Source organism: Cheilinus undulatus, linkage group 6 (assembly GCF_018320785.1).
Source record: "Cheilinus undulatus linkage group 6, ASM1832078v1, whole genome shotgun sequence".
Taxonomy (NCBI): Eukaryota; Metazoa; Chordata; class Actinopteri; order Labriformes; family Labridae; genus Cheilinus; species Cheilinus undulatus.
This window is the reverse complement of record NC_054870.1, coordinates 35,648,059-35,667,732: the sequence shown is the minus strand read 5'-3', so window position 1 is coordinate 35,667,732 and position 19,674 is coordinate 35,648,059. Positions and strand designations below refer to the sequence as shown.

Below are 19,674 nucleotides of genomic sequence, written 5' to 3'. Positions count from 1 at the left end.
TAGAAAATAAGTATTGAAAATAATTTTTCCTTCCTTTTTAAAAGAGAAAAATACAAGGATTCATTACAGTTGTTATATCAGTTTACCTTTGTACTCAAAAAGTAATTTAACAACATTGCATGGCATAGAAAAGCTTTTTCATGCAGTTGCAATGCACATGAAGAGCAAAGCTTGCTCATGCAGCAAACACTATAAAGGCAAAGCCAGCTTGGTTCACATACAAAAGTAAACATTTTTAGTTGTTACTGCACTGCCTCATCATCCAGTTTACATTGGGTCACAGCGATCCGATAAGGCTTGCATGCAGGACAGTACCATCATGTGATTAGCATTTCAGGAAGGGACAGTTGCCGTCTGGGTTGTTCAGGATGCACAGTGGACCTGCCAGGGCGGGTGAGCACTCTCTAACGCTGCACGTGTTTGACAAGGGCCAGATGAATCCAGGAGCTATCGGTGGCGCCCCGTAAATCAAGGAGGCAGCTGACGGCCGGGATAAACGTCTGTTTATCGCCCGGGGCCACCCAAGCATGTTCTCTCCTCCAAACAACCAACCAACCACCCCTCTGCCAAGGAGAGGAAAAAAGCCCCTCCCCACTCATTTAAGTTCACAAACCTTCAATATATACCAACATATGGGGGGACTCTGCAGCATCAATTGGATTGTGTATATCAGTGCGTGTTTTTGGTGAGACAGCAGAGTGAACATCAGGTGTGCTTTCTTCAATTCGACTTAGCAGATTGTCCCAGGAAATTCTGTCACTGCCAAAGTGAGAGTGAGAAAAAATGTAGTGTTTTTTGTTGACAGTAGGATAACTGATAACTGTAGGTCTAAAAAATGTGAAGTACATTTTTCAGATTTAATTCTTGAAATGTTTAATGATGCAGTTTTTAATTAGTATTTTATAAGAGATGTGCGATTGATATGCTTTTTAAAATTAAAGTAATATTAATCATTGTGCGAGACTGACAGTGGTAGGAGCTGAATAGTTTAATTCAGGTTGTTTTTTGCATTGTTTTACTAGAATTTGCTGTACTGCTGTGAAAGAAAACTAAGAGATTGCTTATGAATAAATGTTTGTCACAAATGCAAAGTAGTTATAAAGATGAGAGAAGTTAAACAAGAATTAAATATCAACAACAGATTCAGAAAAATTCTAAATCATTTATGGCATTGATTTCTGTCTTTCAAAAAAAGATTTTTTTTAACCAAACAAATGTTTGATCAGATTACGATCATCATTTTTGTTAAGATAAGTAAAAATCTTGAATTTAACCCCCCCCCGACAAAGGTGAAATTTCCCCTGAAAATAGCAAATAAAATGATTAATTTACTGCAGTTTTACTCACTACTTTAAATACTAACTAATTTTGTTCTTAATACAGACTTTCTCACACTTTTTATTCTCCATTGTTTGACAGTAATGGATGAAGTTAAACCGTCTTTTCAAAACCGATCAGTTAAAACCACGGGCTGCTCCTCCACCTCCATCACCACAAATGCGCTCCTTCCCAACACCCTGCACCCCAACCAGGAGCCCCTGGTCAACCTGGGCACAAACAACATCCCACTCGTTAATAACCGTAAAGGAAGCCTGCTCCCTGTGGGGCCAGGGCCTGGGGCCGACCCCTCGAAACTGCGCCTCAGTATCTCAGGTCCAGGAGACGTGACGGCCAGATCCCTGGCTGAGAGTCGGCTGAACCGGGCCCGCAGTCTGCCGGTGAAATACCGCTACCACCCGAGTAATGCCATGCTGCTCAGTCACAGTAGGCACCGTAGGTTGCCCCCTTAGCGGGATGCATCAGCCAGTAACCCCGCCTGTCCCGTCCCCTCATTTTGTCTTGTTTGCTGCATGACGGTTCACTCTGCTGGAGCTGCTGCTGTTGTTGCTCCTGCTGCTTTGCACGGATTTGCCTGCTAGTGCAGTGGCTTCTGTCTACATGGGGAGACTTCAAAACTGAGGAGTGCTAAAACATGGGAACGTAGAAGTGACACAAAAGAAAAATATTGGTATTTATGTTTTTAGATATGTTGCAGGACTTGTGAGCTCTGAGGATATATTTTGGGCATAAGTTTTGGTTATTATATTTTACTGTATAAGCTGTGTTCTTAATGGCCCAGTTTCTGGAAAGCATGTGATTTTATTGTTTTAGACATATAATAGAAGATATGCTCCTATTGTAAATAAATTAGGTTTAGGCCAGGAGGAGTCTGTCAAATGATATGGAAAAGATCATATGTATTTTTTGATGTGGTATTTTCAAAGCACATAAGAGACAGAATTATTTGTAAAGTGGAAAGTGCTTGTGATATTAGCTATTCAGAATGCCCAGTTGCATAAAGGAAATGTCAAGGAATGACATTTTATTAGAAGGCAAAGTCATATTTCTTATCTTTTATTAGCAGAATTAGGTGACAGCCTAGGATGGGTGCTTAGACAGTAATGAATTTCCACATGCTTGGAATAGTCACGGCTTGCAGCGTGCACATTGATTTGCACTAATATCATGCTGTGTTATTGATTCCTAACCAAAGGACTAATACGGGTTTGAAGTGACGGTGCACTTGGCATTTGCGCTGGGAGAGTGCAGAGTGGATGAAATATCTGGGTTCCTGTCTGAAACTCACAGACAGTAGTGAAGATCAGACTACTGTTAGCTTCACTGAAATCCTCAGATGACTGGGCCTGGCCTCACTATGGCTGCTTTCTCTCGTCCTTGACTAGGACTAAAGCAGAGCTTGAAAATATGTATTTTTTCTATTTTTCAACATGGAGAGTTGACACACAGCTTAAAAAAGAAATAGCACGGCTTTGCTCAGCATCCAGCAAATGCTTAACACCAAAGCATCAAACAATAGCTGACTGTTTAATCCTACATGAAGAATATTTGTCATTTAAACTCCAAAGTCTAGTGGAGGATCATGTGCATTTCCTATCTGCTTTTGACAATCATTTTCCACTAATTAATTAGCCGGCCCTGGCCTTCATGATGTGTGTTGAGTGCTAAGTGTTAGATGTAGATCTGTAGATGTGACATCATACCTTTTACATAGTACTGCAATGATTGGGTGGGTTCAGAAAAACTTAATAAAAATACACAATTAAGATTCATCTCCATAACCTTTATTTATCTCATTGTCATTGCTTTTGCCCGTGCCCACTGACAATGACAATCTATCCCATCACATGGCAATTAATGGTGTAGGTAAGCATGGTCACTCTGATGCAAACTGCTATAGGCACACTCAAAAGAGCACACTGAACATCTGAATTAGTGCATAAAGGCCCTGTAAAAGTGAATCATAGAAGAGCCAGTAAGGGGCGGTTTGGGACATGAGCCTTCTGTAACATTTTCAGGTTGTTGTTTTTTTTTTGTTTGTTTTTTGTTTATTGTTTTTTATCTGTGGTTTCCTTCTGCCTTTTCAGATTTACCATTGTCCGTTACTAATGCTTTTTCTGTAATTTCTCAATTTGACACTGAATTATTAATTTTTCTTTTCTTTTGTTAAGTTTTTTTGTTTGCAATGTTTGATTGTTGCCTTTTTTTTCATATCAGGTCCAGCACACGTTTCCAAGCATCTGTCTCTACTCTGACATTCTGTGCATGTTTTTGCAGTCGAAGACGAGCATCCATCAACTCTCTCGCCCAAAAAAAAGCAGCGCAACGGAGGGATGCGAAACTCACCCAACTGTTCACCCAAAATGATGAGGTAAGAGACGCAGATTTTATTCTCCTTCATGCCTTCAAACAGGGAGTGAGAGGAAGTCAGATGCAGGGAAGAAGGCGGGGAGGACGGGATGGAGGTATGTGTGTGAGAGATACTTCAGAGGCAGAATGCCGCTCGCTGATGGTGAGATGGTGGGAGTTTTGGATGGATGGGAGGGGGCAAATTAGGGGTGGCAGAAGAAGGAGGTAAGAAAGTCTGTGAGAGAAAGAGAAAGGGAGAAGTGCCCTGTTAGGCTTTGGCTGTTTAGGATGGCATGCTGTCAGCTGTTAATGACAGAGCTGAAAAAAATATTTCTGTCATGAGAAGTGGCTGTGAGGAGCCGTCTTAAAACTCCTCTGGCTTTAAAGTCCCAGCTGTCACCTCCTCCGGTCTGGTCCACATGTGCTCCTTAAACAATGCTGGCACTAATGACACCAGCAACCAATCAGAGGGACCTGCATGGTTACTTTGCCCTCAGGCTACTCTTCTATTGTGGGAACCCCTGTGAGTACTGTTTCTGGTACTTAAGGCCATATGTGAGATGTATCATCACAATCAAATATGAATTCAAATATTACCTTCCTTTTATCCTGTCTTGTGGAATTAAATTGCTGTTAATTGATTTTGAAAGATAAAAGGGGTAGGTTTTTGTGCGTCTCTGGCTTCAAGGCGGGGTTAGCAACACGATAGCGTGGAAAACACAGGGAGGCCGAGCTGTGTGGATTGGGACGGCATTATGAAGGCATGGTAGGGAAGATCTGACAGGACAGGAACACTCATAGCTACGCTGCCCTTCTCTTAATGAGAGTAAGTGTTATGGTTGTCATCTAGTATATGACTTTACAAGAAGGAAGAGGGAGCTGTGTTGCTTTTGTCACACGCACTTGTCACTGTTTGTACAGTAACAGTCCTTTATATGAACTGTGTGGTATTATACATATTTTCTCTTGAATTCCGAATATCTATTATATAAAAAATACATTATTTTTAGTGTTCAATTTCTTAAACAAGCGTAATATTGAGATAAAGATAAAGAAGTTTAAATATCTATGCAAAACTTTTTGATCTTTGTTATCACTTCACAATTTCTTGTTGTTCTTATGGTACTGTAGTGTATTTTTCTAACATTTATAGTGGAGTTCTTTGTATGTTGGTCCAGCATACTTCCCTTAGGCAGCATTCCTCTCGCTGCACTGGCATGCCTGTGTGATTTCGTCCAGTATACTAGTCGGCCTCCCCCTCAGTTCTTCACAAAACAAGAACTTAATAAGCCTTCACACTTGCTGAACCATTAGCCTTACACAGAGTCGTACCCTTCAGTCTAGTTTGCAGCAGAGCATCATTTTAGATGCCCTCGCTCAGAGGGAGAAGGCTGCTACAAAAACAACCAGACGTTGGCACATTTCCAGCTAACTGCTTGTTTAAAAGGCTGTTTAGTTTGCCTAACTTAAAGCACAAAACCTTTTCTTCTCTTCCTTTTTTGCTTAGGAGATGGTCCCTGTTTGCCATGTAATATATGCATCTTTGCTTTGATCTCCCGCTGATAATAATTCTTGCGAGTTATTTACTCAGTTTTGAAAACGCTTCAAAGCAGTGTCAAAGTTTTCTCTGCTTTAGGGGTGCTTCTGTATTCTGCTGGCTCTTGGGTACTGGGATGACAGGTCCTCTGTTATAGGTGTAGATTTTTTTTTCCTAGTCTTAGCCCTCAGCAAAACATCAAATTATCCATCACAGTCTGAAGCCCCCCTTCACAGCTGCCCCTGTCAACATATAACACCATATATATTAAACAGTTGTTCTTTACAAGGTGAATTTTATGCACAATGAAAAGTGATTGTTTGAGGTAGCCTTAGGGATACTTTATTCTACAAGCAGGGAGGGGGATAACACAGTAGAGAGCTAGCAAGAGAGCAAGCATACGTATCAAGTATGGTTTTTACAGGACTTGCAGCCTGAAGGCCTTTGTAAATAAATAATGATCAACAGATTGGCTGTGGGCTTTTGAAAAGCATGCCTTTGTCAGTTTGCATGATGGGGAAAATTTTCAAAGCAAGAGGCTGCCTTCGTAGTCTGGCAGAGGGGGATTGGGGGAGCACGCCCATCCCTAGCTTGTGACTGCAGAGTGATATACTGGAATAACTCAACTCTGTTTGAAATAAATACAAAGGGAGGGAGGAAGAAAAAGAGGGGTGAGACACTGGAGTGAGATATGCTGTAAGGGAAATATTTGTCCTATATAAAATGCATCAAATAAAAATGCTGTGTCTTATCCAGGAAAAATACTTGGCTCTGCAATCTGATTCACTGTGAATGTATTACATTTAAAAGAGTGTGTTTAAGTGAAGGTAACTTAAGTAATTAACTTTTTAAACGGGAAATTCAAGTGAAATAAATAAAAGACAAATATGTAAATCTTTGCACAAAGTAAGATTTGTGTATCTTTGGAAAGGTGGAAGGAGGCTCATAATCAGTACTTTTGCATGCTAGCTGACCAATGCTTTGTAAGCATGTGCTAGCAACAACAAAGTGGCATTAACACCCTTTCATAAACCTTTTCGATGGGTCATAACTTGCGACAGGCATCCAATCCCAGAAGATGTCTCAGTATCATCTGCAGCTGATATCCCCTGGGCGTGGCACTACGGCTCAGACGTCATGTCTGCTCTCCACGAGACTTGTGGCAGGTTCAACCCGAGGCAGAGAGAAGGCAGAGGAAGAAGGAGGTGTGTGGAGCCTGTGACAGGCTGCCAGTCACACCGCTGACAGCTCTGTGAAAGATAGCTGTCTTGGCAGAGAGAGCTGGAGCGGCAGCCCGCCTGCATGCGCCAGTCAGCCCCTGTGTGGAGGCGAGCAGAGCTGAGCAGATTGAAGTGACGGGGGCTCTGTGGAGTTGATTGGCGCAACACGCGCCTCTGGATGAAAGATTCAGGCTGAGTGTAAAAACACTAAATGCTGTCAGTGTTATTATCACCTGCACACACTGATAGAGGAAAGTGGGGGAAGATAGCTGGAGAGAGAGGGTGGCTAATTGACAGCTCCTTTTTTTTTAAACTTTTACTTTTCCTGCCATGGTATGCAACCCAAATGCAGGCTGAAGGAAGAGGCAACATCAAAGCCTTGTCAGCGATGACAGTGTTGATAGACGATAGAGAGAGTGATACTGAGAGAGATGTATGTCAAATTCTTGAGATGTTTTCTCCCATATTACTCAAATGTGTGTCTCTCTGCACTTCCCGTTTTTTTGGAGTCTGTGTAATTCTATTTTAAACACAGATGTCATTATTTTAGATTAAAATGTAAATAAATCAAATTTGCATAGATGTTAAAGAAGCTTTATTGAAACATTTATTGAAGAACAGCACTAAATGTTTGCATTTATTCCTGACTCAGTGTTTGGGTGGAATTTTCTGGATTCCCTCATGAGGAACTGTGAGAACACGTCTTGTAGGATAAGTGCAAGAACAAGAGAGGCGGTATAACAGGACTGACAGGAGCCCTTTCATGGTCAGTGTTACACCGGATAAAACTCAGCAGCCCACTGCTGTGGATTAGCCTGTTTGGTTGTGACATGCTGTTGAAACATTAATGGCCATCAGTTGGGAAAGCAAAATGTGATTGGGCAAATTCCTGAAATATTTAAAGTTTGAGCCTGTTGGAGCTTTTACTATTTGCGCTGCATGGCGTCAGGAACTGGAAGAGAGGGTAAAAGCTGGTAATTGGTCTTGCGTTGTCATGCCACTCAGTCAGTAGCACTCAGGTCTCGCTGTTCTCCATACCACTGCAAGAATAAGGGTCTTTGAGTTTCCTGATGACTTGACATCAAGGACAAGAAGGAACGGAGCAGTGCTGCATGATACCTACAGTATATAGTACTGTAAAAAGTTTTAAACTTTGAAATTAGGATGGACTTGGAACGTGTATGAGCAGAAGTTCTTTCATTTCTGTAACATTATCACTCCATGTAGTGAATTAGCCACGTCACCTAATATCAAATCTGTTTCTCTGTTTCATCAGTCGACACGATCCCCTTCTCATTCCTGGAAATGAACAAATAGAGAACATGGACATGAACGTGAAGAGGTATGACTCGACAGGGATGTTTCACTGGTGCCCATCAAAGGACATCGAAAAAGTCATACTGGTGAGTGGAGGTTGAGCTGTGTAGCTGCAATCCACATAAGTAAATTAGAAAAAAATCACAAAACAAAGAAGGTAAAGTAAGTATGCTCACGAGCATTCCCCCCAGTTTTATAGTAATGCAATCACATACTAATATGTATTGAAATTTCTCTCAATGCCTCTCTGTTGTTTCAAGGTGAGTTTGTTGTTTATTTCATATATCCTCTAAGGATTTATGAACAACATTTCAACATTTCACGCATGGGTTTTCTCTGGTGCTTAAACAAGGCAGTTTGTAAGCATTTAGGTTTGTATATATTTTGCTTGGGCAGGATTTTTCTGTCCAAATAAAACATAAAATACAAGGCACCAACACAAGTACTTGACATATGTGTCAGTGTGTTTGCTGTTTTTTTGTGATCAATACACTAGTGGCAATGTTGCTTTTAATTACTTTAATCATAATTATTTTGAGCTGGGGTCTGATGGACATTCCTGCTTCTAATCTAATTGTGTCTTAGATTATGATTAGAAAAAACATGAAATCGACCAGATCAGTAGCCATTTTAGAGTTGCTTTGTTGCCATCCTTCTATTATTTTTGTGTCTCAAATAAACAAATATGCACTTTTATTTCAAACCCGCTGTTATCATAGAAACATTTAGTTTAGTTAACATACAGTCAAACTTGCAATCAAATGCACATCAAGCTGCTGCGACAGGCAGCTGATCTTAAAAGCAGGGCAATGCATTGTTCTTTTACGACATGGACTTCATAAAGTAGAAGAGCTTTGTTTATTTATACCTCTGTGATTTATGACAGGGTCCTCGGCATACATACTTAATGTGCCTAAAATCTTACAAACTGCATTTTTCAGCCTGATTGAATCAGCTGTCCTCTAAAAAAAAGACCACATGTTTTGTTCTCGGTTTTTTCTCTGTAGCTGTGCTATTTCTGAGTATTCAATAAACTGCTTATAAACAGAATAGTGGTTAACCAAACTTTTGTACATGCTTAATCAGTAGTCAAGTGCTTTAATGATAAACATCTGAATAATTGGTTAACAGACTATTTATTTGGGGTTTATAACAGTTTATATAAACAATTAAACACAGTTACAACCAGTATTCATAGCTCATACACATTAACCAACTCTCTATTAACAGCTCTCATTGCTATTCTGTATATTTGTGTTTTTTTCCCCGTGTGTCCTCCCCTTCCTCCCTTTCCCTTTTTGCACCTCTTCTCATCCCTGTCTCTCTTTTCTCCTCCTTCCCTCTGTCCTTCTTTTCTCTGCAGACTCGGAGTGAAGCCTCGATGACAGTCCTGAGCGGTCATGTAGTGGTCTGTATATTTGGGGATGTCACGTCCGCTTTAGTGGGGCTGCGAAACCTGGTGATGCCTTTAAGAGCCAGTAACTTCCATTACCACGAGCTTAAGCCTATAGTGTTTGTGGGCTCGCTGGATTACCTGCGGAGAGAGTGGGAAACGTTACACAACTTCCCCAAGGTGTCCATATTACCTGTAAGTGTACCTGCTAAAGCTGACACAGTTAAACCAGAATTGCTGCTCAACTAACAACAATTGACGTTTTGAGTTACTTGCACATTGAAATCCCGAGCGGGGTTGTCAGTTTGATTTGATCACACATTACTCAATTGAATGATCACTCCATAAGAGCATAGTCAACCCCCTCATACAGAGCAGTGACACATCCTGCATATCCAAAATAGAGTTTATGTGTGTTGCAGCTGCAGTGCCTGTCACAGATGGCGTGGCTCACTGCCTTAGAGCTTGTTAGGCCTAGCTTGACTGATGATCAGAGGAGAATCCCAAACACAGCCCTCAGCACAGGCTAGCCTTTAGATTAGTCCATGCCTCTGATTCTCCAATGCCCAGTTAGATCAGTGGAATGTCATCGCCTCGAAACAAGAATACTTGTTAACTAATTTCCCAAAGCTCCGCTCTGCTCACTTCTTGAATTTGTTTTTCTCCCCCATATGTCTGTCTCTTGTCTGCGTTTTGTGTTCTCTCTCCTTCTCTCTCTCTCTCTGTCTTACTCTTTCCCTCTGTTCTCCTCACCCTGAAGGGTACACCATTAAGTCGGGCAGATTTAAGGGCTGTCAACATCAACCTCTGCGACATGTGCGTAATACTGTCAGCCAATCAGAACAATATTGAAGATGCCTCACTGCAGGATAAGGAATGCATCTTGGCTTCACTCAACATCAAATCTATGCAGTTTGATGACAGCATTGGGGTCTTACAGGCTAATTCCCAAGGTAAGGAGCATCCTATTAGACTTCATGTGCACTGCTGCCCAAAGGGGACAGGTTGTGACAGGAAGGAAAGACAGCAGTCAAAGATGGAAGAGAAAGAGGGGCAAAAGATAGGGGATGGGGATTAGTATGGCTACTAAGGAAGGGTTGGTGTAGTTTGTCAAGCACAAAGCCTGCTAAGTGCTCTTAATTGAAATACTCTGCAAGTTTGTTGTAAGTGACATCCATAAACTAACTATACTGTAACTCCTGAAGAAAGGAGCTCACTACACAGTGTGCTGATTGCTCCATCAAGCCTTTGAAGAGTGTTTACTCCACATAAATTCTGATGAATCCAGTCTTGTCCCTGGTAATTACATGCTGCTAAACCTCCTTGATAATATTTTTTAATGATGTAATCAACATGACTGTGTCATTTGATGTTGTTCCCCCTGATCTGGTGTGTGGCAGATCGTCTAGAACAGATTGTTGACGTTTGCAGACAAACACACGAACCTGGCATCCCATCAGGCCTCATCATCATTAAGCAGCTAGTACAAATCACCAGGCAGGCCAATTCAGCTGCTCCTCATTAGTCACAACAAAACAGTGACACATGCACACACAAACACTTCTTGTTCGGATGCATGTGTGCATGTTTTTGCACACAGACACTGATGTTGATGCAGTCTATCCATAACCTTGCAAAGCAGATGGATACGCCTGTTTCCTTGTTTCTCACTGGTGAATCCATCTCACAAAGCTCCCGTCTGAACCATTTGGGCCCGGTTAGAAAGTGACAGGACCAACAGGCAACGAGGGGCAGTACTTTCTGGTGCAGCGGGGTCGTGATGTAAGCAAGCAGCAACAAGACGCCAGTGCAATTATAGTGGAAGAGCCTAGCTTGGATGCTGCTGAAGTGCCAGTTTTCTCAGAACTTGACAACATTTCTTGTTAAAAGAATAACAAAGAACAGCGGTGAGTTTTTTTCTTTTAAAAAACGACAAAGTCGTGTACTGACATGTCTATGGTCGCCATGGTTCGCGTTATTCCTCGGTAGCTGCGCACACACACCTCGGTTGCGGCTTCGCCATGTGTTTTGTTGCTCTGATTGGGCCGTAAAGATGTGACAGACAGAACGTTTATCCAATCACCCTCTGAGTTTTTTTCAAAGCCTTTGCCCGTTCCAGAATACGTAGTATTGAAGTTTTCCAGATGGATGTGTGAAACATATCCATCTGGCATGTCAGGTTAGTCTATCCATACACACAGGTAACCCTCAGTTTATGATTAGCCCTAAAGGCATGACATGCCTTGAGCTGAGTACTATTTAGTGGCACCACAGTGACTGTTGTAAATACAAATCAAAGTTGAAGGTCCAAGAGGCCTTTTATTTTTTAGTGCAGAGCACTTCCACATGTTTTAGTAGAATGCCAATGTTGTTATTTCACCCGCCTTGAGTGAGTGATGTGCTGTCGATAGCAGTGCCACCCAGGAACAATAAGCAGGGTAAATCTTCGCACATGTCGCTCTTGGGAGCAGTATACACAGGAAGCCACCTCAATATTTAAGCCCACTAGCCTACATCCTCTCCCAGGGTCGATGGATGGAGCCTATTGTCATCAATAATTGGGTCTTACATCAACCACCCATTTCAGTGATAAATACTTCACTTTAGAAAGCACACATACACACCACAGTGACATGCAATCATGCATACACAAGGAAACACGCACATATAAAGATGCAGTTATTGTATCATAGGTATTGCTTTGGGGATTCCTTCCTCCTAGCGATGCTCCCATTCAGACACTGTCTGTGGAATTTAAAACAAGAAGGTGCAAATGAATAAGTAAACATGTGCTTTCCTGGGGGAGAGCTTCTCACGGCTGCTGTTGCATGTAGTCAACCACAGAGCATGGTTGTGCCCGGGGGGCTAGAGGGATAAGGGGGTACGTAACCCAGATCTCCCTCGTCTGTTGTACATTGTTGATGAGCAGACAAGGTTACAGCCCCATTGAAGCAACAAACAGCCCAAAGAGGAGATATTGTTTTGTTAGGTTGGTTTTGAATACTGGATAATCAGTTTTAAATAATAAGGAAATGATTGAGCTGAATGCCAAATTGTTACATTTAAGATAATAACAATTTTTAAAAATTTAATTAAGGTAAGTAGCTCAGTGAAATAGACTAGAATATGTCAACAAGCTTGTTTGACACATACCATAGAAACACATAAACTTCATGTCTTACAAATATATGCAAACGTGTGAGTTTTACATGTGCCGTAGAGCTTTATTTAATGTTGGAATTAAGATCTCATCGTCATTATAATCAGGAGTTGACAGTGTTGCTTGTTTGCTTTTGCATTCCTCTGCCAGTCCTACAGCTCTCTGTTTGGAGCTTCCCAGCTCACATTGCAAGTTAAGAAGAGCTTGTAACCTAACAGTTCTTAAAAGCAGCTCAGCAGCAGGCCTCATGTATCCCTGTTTACACCAACCACCACTTTTTGCTGTACACACTGCGCAATATGGAAGCTGTTCTTCTGCAGCTCTGTACTGTCTTCATGTTCACTATCATACAGTAAGAGTAGTGTTTGAGAGGCTGTATCCTAGAAGACGCCGTCACTCTCCAGAGAAGTAAACATCATCCTTTATGGACATCGACAAAATGATGTTTGCACTGTCTGAGCTCATGCTCTCTGGTTGACTCGAAGTGTCAAACCTCTGCTATTTCCAAGTTCAGTAATTGGAATAACAAGAGTTAGGATTATCCATGCTTCAGTTCAGTGTGTGCTTCCTGCTGTGTACTAAACTATCTGGTGTCTTTTCTGTTGCAAAGAGCTGGGAGATCTCTTTTGTAATGTAAGCAGCTCATTGAGTTTCCTGACGGGGACGGCACCCACACGTACACATACATGGTGAATTTGCAATCCTTTTAAAACTTTGTGACCTGAATATATTCCTTGCATTATGTTTCCTTGGTGGTGGCACTATAAGCTGGCATTTTGCTGTAGTCAGCACTAAATGATGGATGTCAAAACACAGTTGATGCATTATGCATATAGCATTACAGATTTAAGGTGTTTACTTGTCACTTTGAGGAAATGCAAAAATGTGAAGTCATGTGAATTCTCACTCCTGTCACTTGCGCTTGTATTTCATAGTTCTCAGCCACGCCACTTCCGATAAAAGGTTTTCAGGATCCACTTCAACAATTTTATTGTAACAAAATGAACAACATATAAAATTTATGTCTGTGCGTTGATGGAGGGATGTGAATGCTAAATATGTCATAGCTGACCCCTAAAAGCACAGTATCCATATAGCAGTTTCTAGGCAGGTGCCTTGTTCACTTAGCTTTCTCCCACTTCTTCCCTTTTTTCTGTCAATCCACACATTTGAATGACACAGAAAGCAACATCAACAACTTCATGCTGAGCGAGCTGACATTCACTTTGTATAATGGCAGTGATACACAGTTCCAGGTCACTTCCTCTTGCTTATGACACATCTGCTGTAAAGCTGATGAGATATGTATGTTTTTGCCGGGATTGTGGTTTTCTTTGGCTTAAAAAGACTGCCCACTGCCCTCATATCAGATTCAACAACCACTGAACAAAAAACTGTCTTTTTGTTATTTCTGCAAGAGAAGTGCGTACCTCCAGAAAACATTATCAGATTTACAAACCTACAGTGCATTTGAAGCAAACACGAGATACTTGTGCTCCTGTGTTTACTTAAAAAAGGAGCTAAAAGGCAAGCTGCAGTGTGTGCTGCAACACTGTGTAACAGTTGTGTTTTTAATGGAGAAATAAGGGCTATCAAGGTCTACATTTAATGCACTATTTAAAAAAGAAATCTCATGTTTTTGTCCCCTTCGACACACTTTGGTTAAGGAATGAACATGGTGATGTAAGAGTAAGTCCACCAGTGCTCTTTAATGTCTAATTTTACTTGACAGACATCCTAGCGGACAATTTAGAAGTCATTTGAACCTTTTTAATGTTCTCTTATTTAATTTTCAATCCGTAACTAGTTTCTTTTTACGTGGTTAAGTTCATGTTAAAATATTTAATCTACCAATAAAAACAGGTCTGTATTGAAACAGACAATTAAAAAATCAAACAGTTAAAATATGGAAAAAAAAATTGTAATGCAATAGAAAAGGTGGAATTAACTTTATAAATTCTGAAATTAATCACGATTAAAAATGTAAATCTTTTGGAAGCTCTTGTAAAAATAAATTCATGTAGATTAGATTGTTTTGAATCAAAGAAGTCCAAAAGAAGCAGAGCACCACTAATTTATTACAAATCCTGTCCACTTAAGTAATAAAAAAAAATTCTGAAAGTTTATATTGGGGCTGTCAGATGACTTAAATTTGTAATCATGATTTATCACAGATTTTCTTTAGTGAGTAGTGATTTATCTCATTTTTGCTGAATTTTGACATTCCACTGTCTTGCATTATTAACTGCTGTTTCTTTTTTTTTTTTTTTTCGTACTGACTTTGTGTTTGGATACAGGCTTTCTTTTATTTTGAAAGAAAATTTGAAACCTTAGGTAGATCAAAGATTATGATATGAACGCAACCACAGAAAAAGGAACTTGTTATGGAGTGAGAAGGAAATAATTGAACAGTGATAAAGGTATATGTTTGACAACTCAAGGTACCTCTGACTTTTGACTGGTCCACTGAGCTTTCTGTGAGTTTTTGAAAGTGAAATTAGACATTAAGGTGCAGCACTGGACTTCCTTTGCATCCCTGTGCCTGCAGAGAGTCATTGCAGTGGCTTACCAAAGAGGCTAAAAGGGACAAAAGCATTAATTAATGTATTATTTTCTTGACAAGGTGAATTCATAACAAAGCTAAATAAAATTTGTCAATATGTAGTGTTTCAAATAAAATCAGTGAAAGACAGTGCTGTTTTCTCATATTAAAGAGGTGGTGATAGTATTTTTAAGGCAGAATAAGTTGTCATTTATCAAAGATTGTATTTTTACAAGATGTAAATATTTGAAACCCTTTTTACCCTTTTTGAGAACAGAGGAGAATTTTCTCATGCCAATCAGTTTTGTCTTTCCCTGATATCCATAATCTGTATGTGGTGTTCAGGTTTCACGCCTCCTGGAATGGACAGGTCATCTCCAGACAGCAGCCCAGTACATGGCTTTGTGCGTCAGGCCTCCGTCACCACCGGATCCAACATCCCCATCATCACAGAACTAGGTAAAACTGTATCCACCCACACCTAATGTAAAATAGCATGCCATAACCAAGTAACCTCAGATCAACTCATGATTCATTTGCAGATACATAGAGCCAATAATCCAAGATTTAATCCTCATGCTGCTACCAAAAGTTCCAACTCATTCAGACTTAGGAATGCATGCTATGGAATTTTTGTTCACTTTCATGGTAGCTTTGCCCAACTCAGGCTCCGTCTCACATATGAATCAGTCAATCTGACTGGTTCTTGTAAAGTTGTGATAACTTAAACTGCTATACTCGGAGAACAATGTTGATTTCTGTAACTTGAGCTTGTCAGACAGGCATTTTTAGTATTACAGCTACATGTTCAGCAATTTGTCCATTAATGCACAAGAGAAACCTCGCCTGATGGAGAGGGTAAGAGATGGAGAAAAGAAAAAGAGTGAAAAGGTGCAGGAAAAAAAAACTGCCTTGGTTGCAAAATGGGTCCATTTATTAATAACAATGGCAGTGGCTGTATTCCCAGCGGTGGTGGGGACTCATGAAACTTTCAGATCTCTGAGGGGCCTTCTAAAGCAGCAGAGACCGGCTACTCTGTCTCCCCTGACCCAATTAGGGGGCAATGGAGCATGAGGCCAGCTAAGAAAAGGCCAGAAAGAGAAAGGAGCCACCTAATGTAACTTGTAACCGGGCCAGCCATTACCTGCAGAGATGCTCTCCCATTAGACTGCTGGCTGCATACGTAATGATCAAATCTAGATGCTACCCTTGTTGTTGTGTTGGACTCAATGCTAGAAGCTTGTTCATAGTTTGCAAATCCCACAGCTACAGCAGCACTAGATTTGATAACATTGTTGTTCAGGAAGTGGAGAACATCCAGAGGAAAGAATGGCTGTATGTCTCACTAGAACCTTATGCACTTCTGTGCAGTAATTACATTTTCATATCTTTACTTTGCAGAGCCAGATTCTGATTTAAGTCAACTTGAAGCATATGCTTAGTTTGAGTTGCATGATCAATTCTGTTAGCCTAGCGTTTAAAGCAAGTGTGTGACTGGATTAAAACAGGTTTATCCCTTACACTGTGATACTATGAAGGAATTTATTGTTGTTGTAGTGGTCTAGGGCCATGACAGCTCTTTCTTTGTATCTACCATGAATGTGTCAGAATAATTGTGGAGTTGACACGAGGACTCTGAACCAGAGAAATGCCTTTATTGCAGTCGATGAAACTGTTTCAATAACAACACCATTTCTCCCCCTCCCTGCACTGTCTCATCACCATTAGCTAAACCTGGCAAACTACTGCCATTGGTTTCACTCAGTCAGGAAAAAAAAAGTGGAACCAACATACAAATGATAACAGAGCTGGGTAAGCTGAGCCTTTGTCCTCTGCTGCCATTCGTTCCCTCGCTCCGCCGCTCTGCTCCTCATCAGCTTGTCTTGATTTATCTGGCTGCAGTCAAGGCCCTCGCTGCTCCCATGGCTTCACTTTGAACACATTTTTATTCTTCGTTCTGGTTGAAATTGACTGTCTTGTTTTGGCCCCTTTTTAATGATTTTTTTTTCTTTCTTTTTGGGGCATTTTTTTCTCCACTTGCTTTTGCCGAGCATCACTTGGCTTTTGATCATGTTCAGTCTGTCCTTGTGGCTGTTTTCATAGCAACACCCCCTGCCTCTCACCCCCTTCTTTCTCCGAGCACATACGCACACACCAGTTCACTCCTCTGGCCCAGGCCTGTTTGCATCAGCCCCTTGTCTCTTTGACTGACGTTTCTGTTCCACAGAGCACAGGAAGACTGGGAAGAAATCAGATATCAAAAGCAAAAAACACTCAAGATCAAACCATCTTTTAAGCTGTTTATTTATTTTTAAAATTTATTTTCCAGTTTCTTTTTTCTCCCTCAGACCATATCTCTGAAGCTCAAATATCGGAGTCAAACAAAAACTTGTATGATTCTCTTTTTTTCATGTAATACTGCTTCATAGACCCTTCACAGCCCACTGCTGCAAGAAATACAATCCAAGGAAAAATAAATACAGTATAGAGAGCATTTTCTGATTTATATTTTATAATCATGCCATGCATGGGAGACAAAAGCAATGCTTGTTATCTTAGGGGTTAGTTTTTATCACACTGAACCATTAAGTCTGTTACCAGACCTTATCAAGTTAGGAAGTTTGTTGTTACCTGGCTTTAATTTGACTTTCAGGGCACAGGTAAATATCGATCTTAAGGTGATGATGTGACAAACACATTTATCAAGGAAAGCTCTGAAAAGAAGCATGAATTTATAAATGCATGTTTTTTTAATGTGACATAGAGGCCATTGTTGAAGTCTCACGTATTAATCACTAAACTGGGAACATCAAGATAGTACCTGTTTAATTTTTCTGATGAATTAGTGATATTTTACTTGAAGTTACACCTGGAGGTGTCATTTGTTGGTGTGTTTTACAGCATGGAAAGAATGTATTTGTACTGTATAGATTATTTCACAGTATAGTAACCACTGAGGAATTCCTGCATTATAGAATAGTATATGATTTACAATATGGGACTTCTACAATGGTTATTACCACGTGTGCATAATATACTTAAATATTATTCTCTTAAAGTTGTTGTTTGTCTTAATGTGTGAAATGCATCCTGCATGAGATATATAATGGATTTTTATCATCAATATTAACTATAAGTCATCAATGCTTTTTTCACCATCAAATGATTATACTTTTAACGGACCAAAAGATATTTTTTGACAGTTTTTACTAAGTCAATTAAAAGTTGGCAATTATTTGAGAAGAAATAAAGTTCCCTTAAATGTTAAACATAAGCAGCTGTAAAACTGGTGATTTGTTACTCAAAATATAATGTTACATTATATTGCAAGATTAATATCTTTATACTTGAGTGTGTTTTGTTGAAATTTCTTGAAAAAAGCAAATATTTTATAAGTATTTGAACATAAAGACTTCTGCATTTCTGAGCTCTCAGGTGTGTAGGTGTGAGTGTTTGGCTAATGCTTCTTCACAGCGTCAGTCTCTAACTCCCTCTCTCCCCTCTCCCAGTGAACGACTCAAACGTTCAGTTCCTGGACCAAGATGATGATGACGACCCAGACACAGAGCTGTACCTCACTCAGCCTTTTGCCTGCGGCACCGCCTTCGCTGTCAGTGTGCTCGACTCTCTGATGAGCGCCGTGAGTTTCCCTGCACACTTTTACTGCTGGAGTGTTTTTCAGATTCCTTATTATTTGCATTAATAAGGAATCTGAAATCTGCATTATTTGCATACTACTATAACAAATACAGTCTGCAATTTCTTTACTGTGTTGTTACATTTTTATCTTACAATCCATACAAAACATGCACAAAACTGTGTTACCAACATAACTTCAAATCTTCAAATATTAAGATGGTCTTAAAAAGTATCAAATTTGATGTTAGATTTTCTGTAATAAACAGCTGTTGCTGTTTTCATCCACCTCTTGTGTTTGTAATGCCTTTAGTAATTCCATGAAAAGGTATTCTTGATATCTCACATAAATATGGGGTTAAGAGCAATATGAATGCACCATTAATTAAAAACCAAGACAACAGTAAGAACAAAGAATGAAAAAATGAAATATAGAGCAATGCCTGCAGATCAATTACAGAAATAAATATTTATTTAAAAAAAAAGATAAAATACATATGTATTAAAAGAAATAGAAAAATAACACAATATTTGAATATAATGAATACAGTTACCACTAACTATATTTCCATCGTGTCTTTTATACCAAAAACCTTGATCAAAGTGCTTAACAACAAAATAAAAACACATAAAATAGAATAGAATAAGGATAAAACAAGGATGGGTCTCTATATAATTAGACCACCTGTCATATTTGTCTCAAAGACCATCCAGCATCATGAAGTGCTTTAATGCGGACTCTTTCATTTTCAGTGAGCTCTCCACGTCTTACCATTTTGAACAGGAATGAGGAATTTCAAAGTGAATTCACCCAAATTTGAGCCGGCTCACTGAGCTTCTCTGAGAAGTCGGAAATTAATCAAGCATAACATTCAACCACTAAAACTATTTTTTCTGCTCAGGAATGCAAGTAAATAACTATAATTTGACATATTAATCAAGAAATAATAATGTGCTTTACTATTTTTCAGGTTTTTTTTTTATCAGTAAATTTGAAAATTCATGGATAACAATAATAATGATATTTTAGCATTAAAAATATCATTTGAGTTAAAGAGCTTCTACATATTGGTGTATTAACCATTGCAGAAACATAAAATGATTTTGGTAATTACTGTTGTAATGCTGTTAATTTAGGGCAGCTGTGGCATAAACCTTACTTTGGGTAGGGTTAGGGTGGTC

The 19,674-nt window shown here is 39.8% G+C and overlaps 1 protein-coding gene across 14 annotated transcripts in view; it reads left to right on the top strand.

Annotated features, from left to right (window-relative positions):
- kcnma1a (potassium large conductance calcium-activated channel, subfamily M, alpha member 1a) overlaps positions 1–19,674 on the top strand; it is a 237,967-nt gene that overhangs the window by 203,992 nt on the left and 14,301 nt on the right. For 8 of the 14 annotated variants that reach the window (XM_041790160.1, XM_041790158.1, XM_041790159.1 and 5 more), the window contains 7 exons: positions 3,616–3,709; positions 7,721–7,847; positions 9,125–9,349; positions 9,915–10,107; positions 15,202–15,315; positions 16,585–16,668; positions 18,366–18,496. In XM_041790160.1, the coding sequence (XP_041646094.1) occupies positions 3,616–3,709; positions 7,721–7,847; positions 9,125–9,349; positions 9,915–10,107; positions 15,202–15,315; positions 16,585–16,668; positions 18,366–18,496 (968 nt within the window). The remainder of the gene's footprint in view (positions 1–3,615; positions 3,710–7,720; positions 7,848–9,124; positions 9,350–9,914; positions 10,108–15,201; positions 15,316–16,584; positions 16,669–18,365; positions 18,497–19,674) is intronic. The other 6 variants (XM_041790164.1, XM_041790162.1, XM_041790155.1 and 3 more) reach the window with 1 other exon arrangement.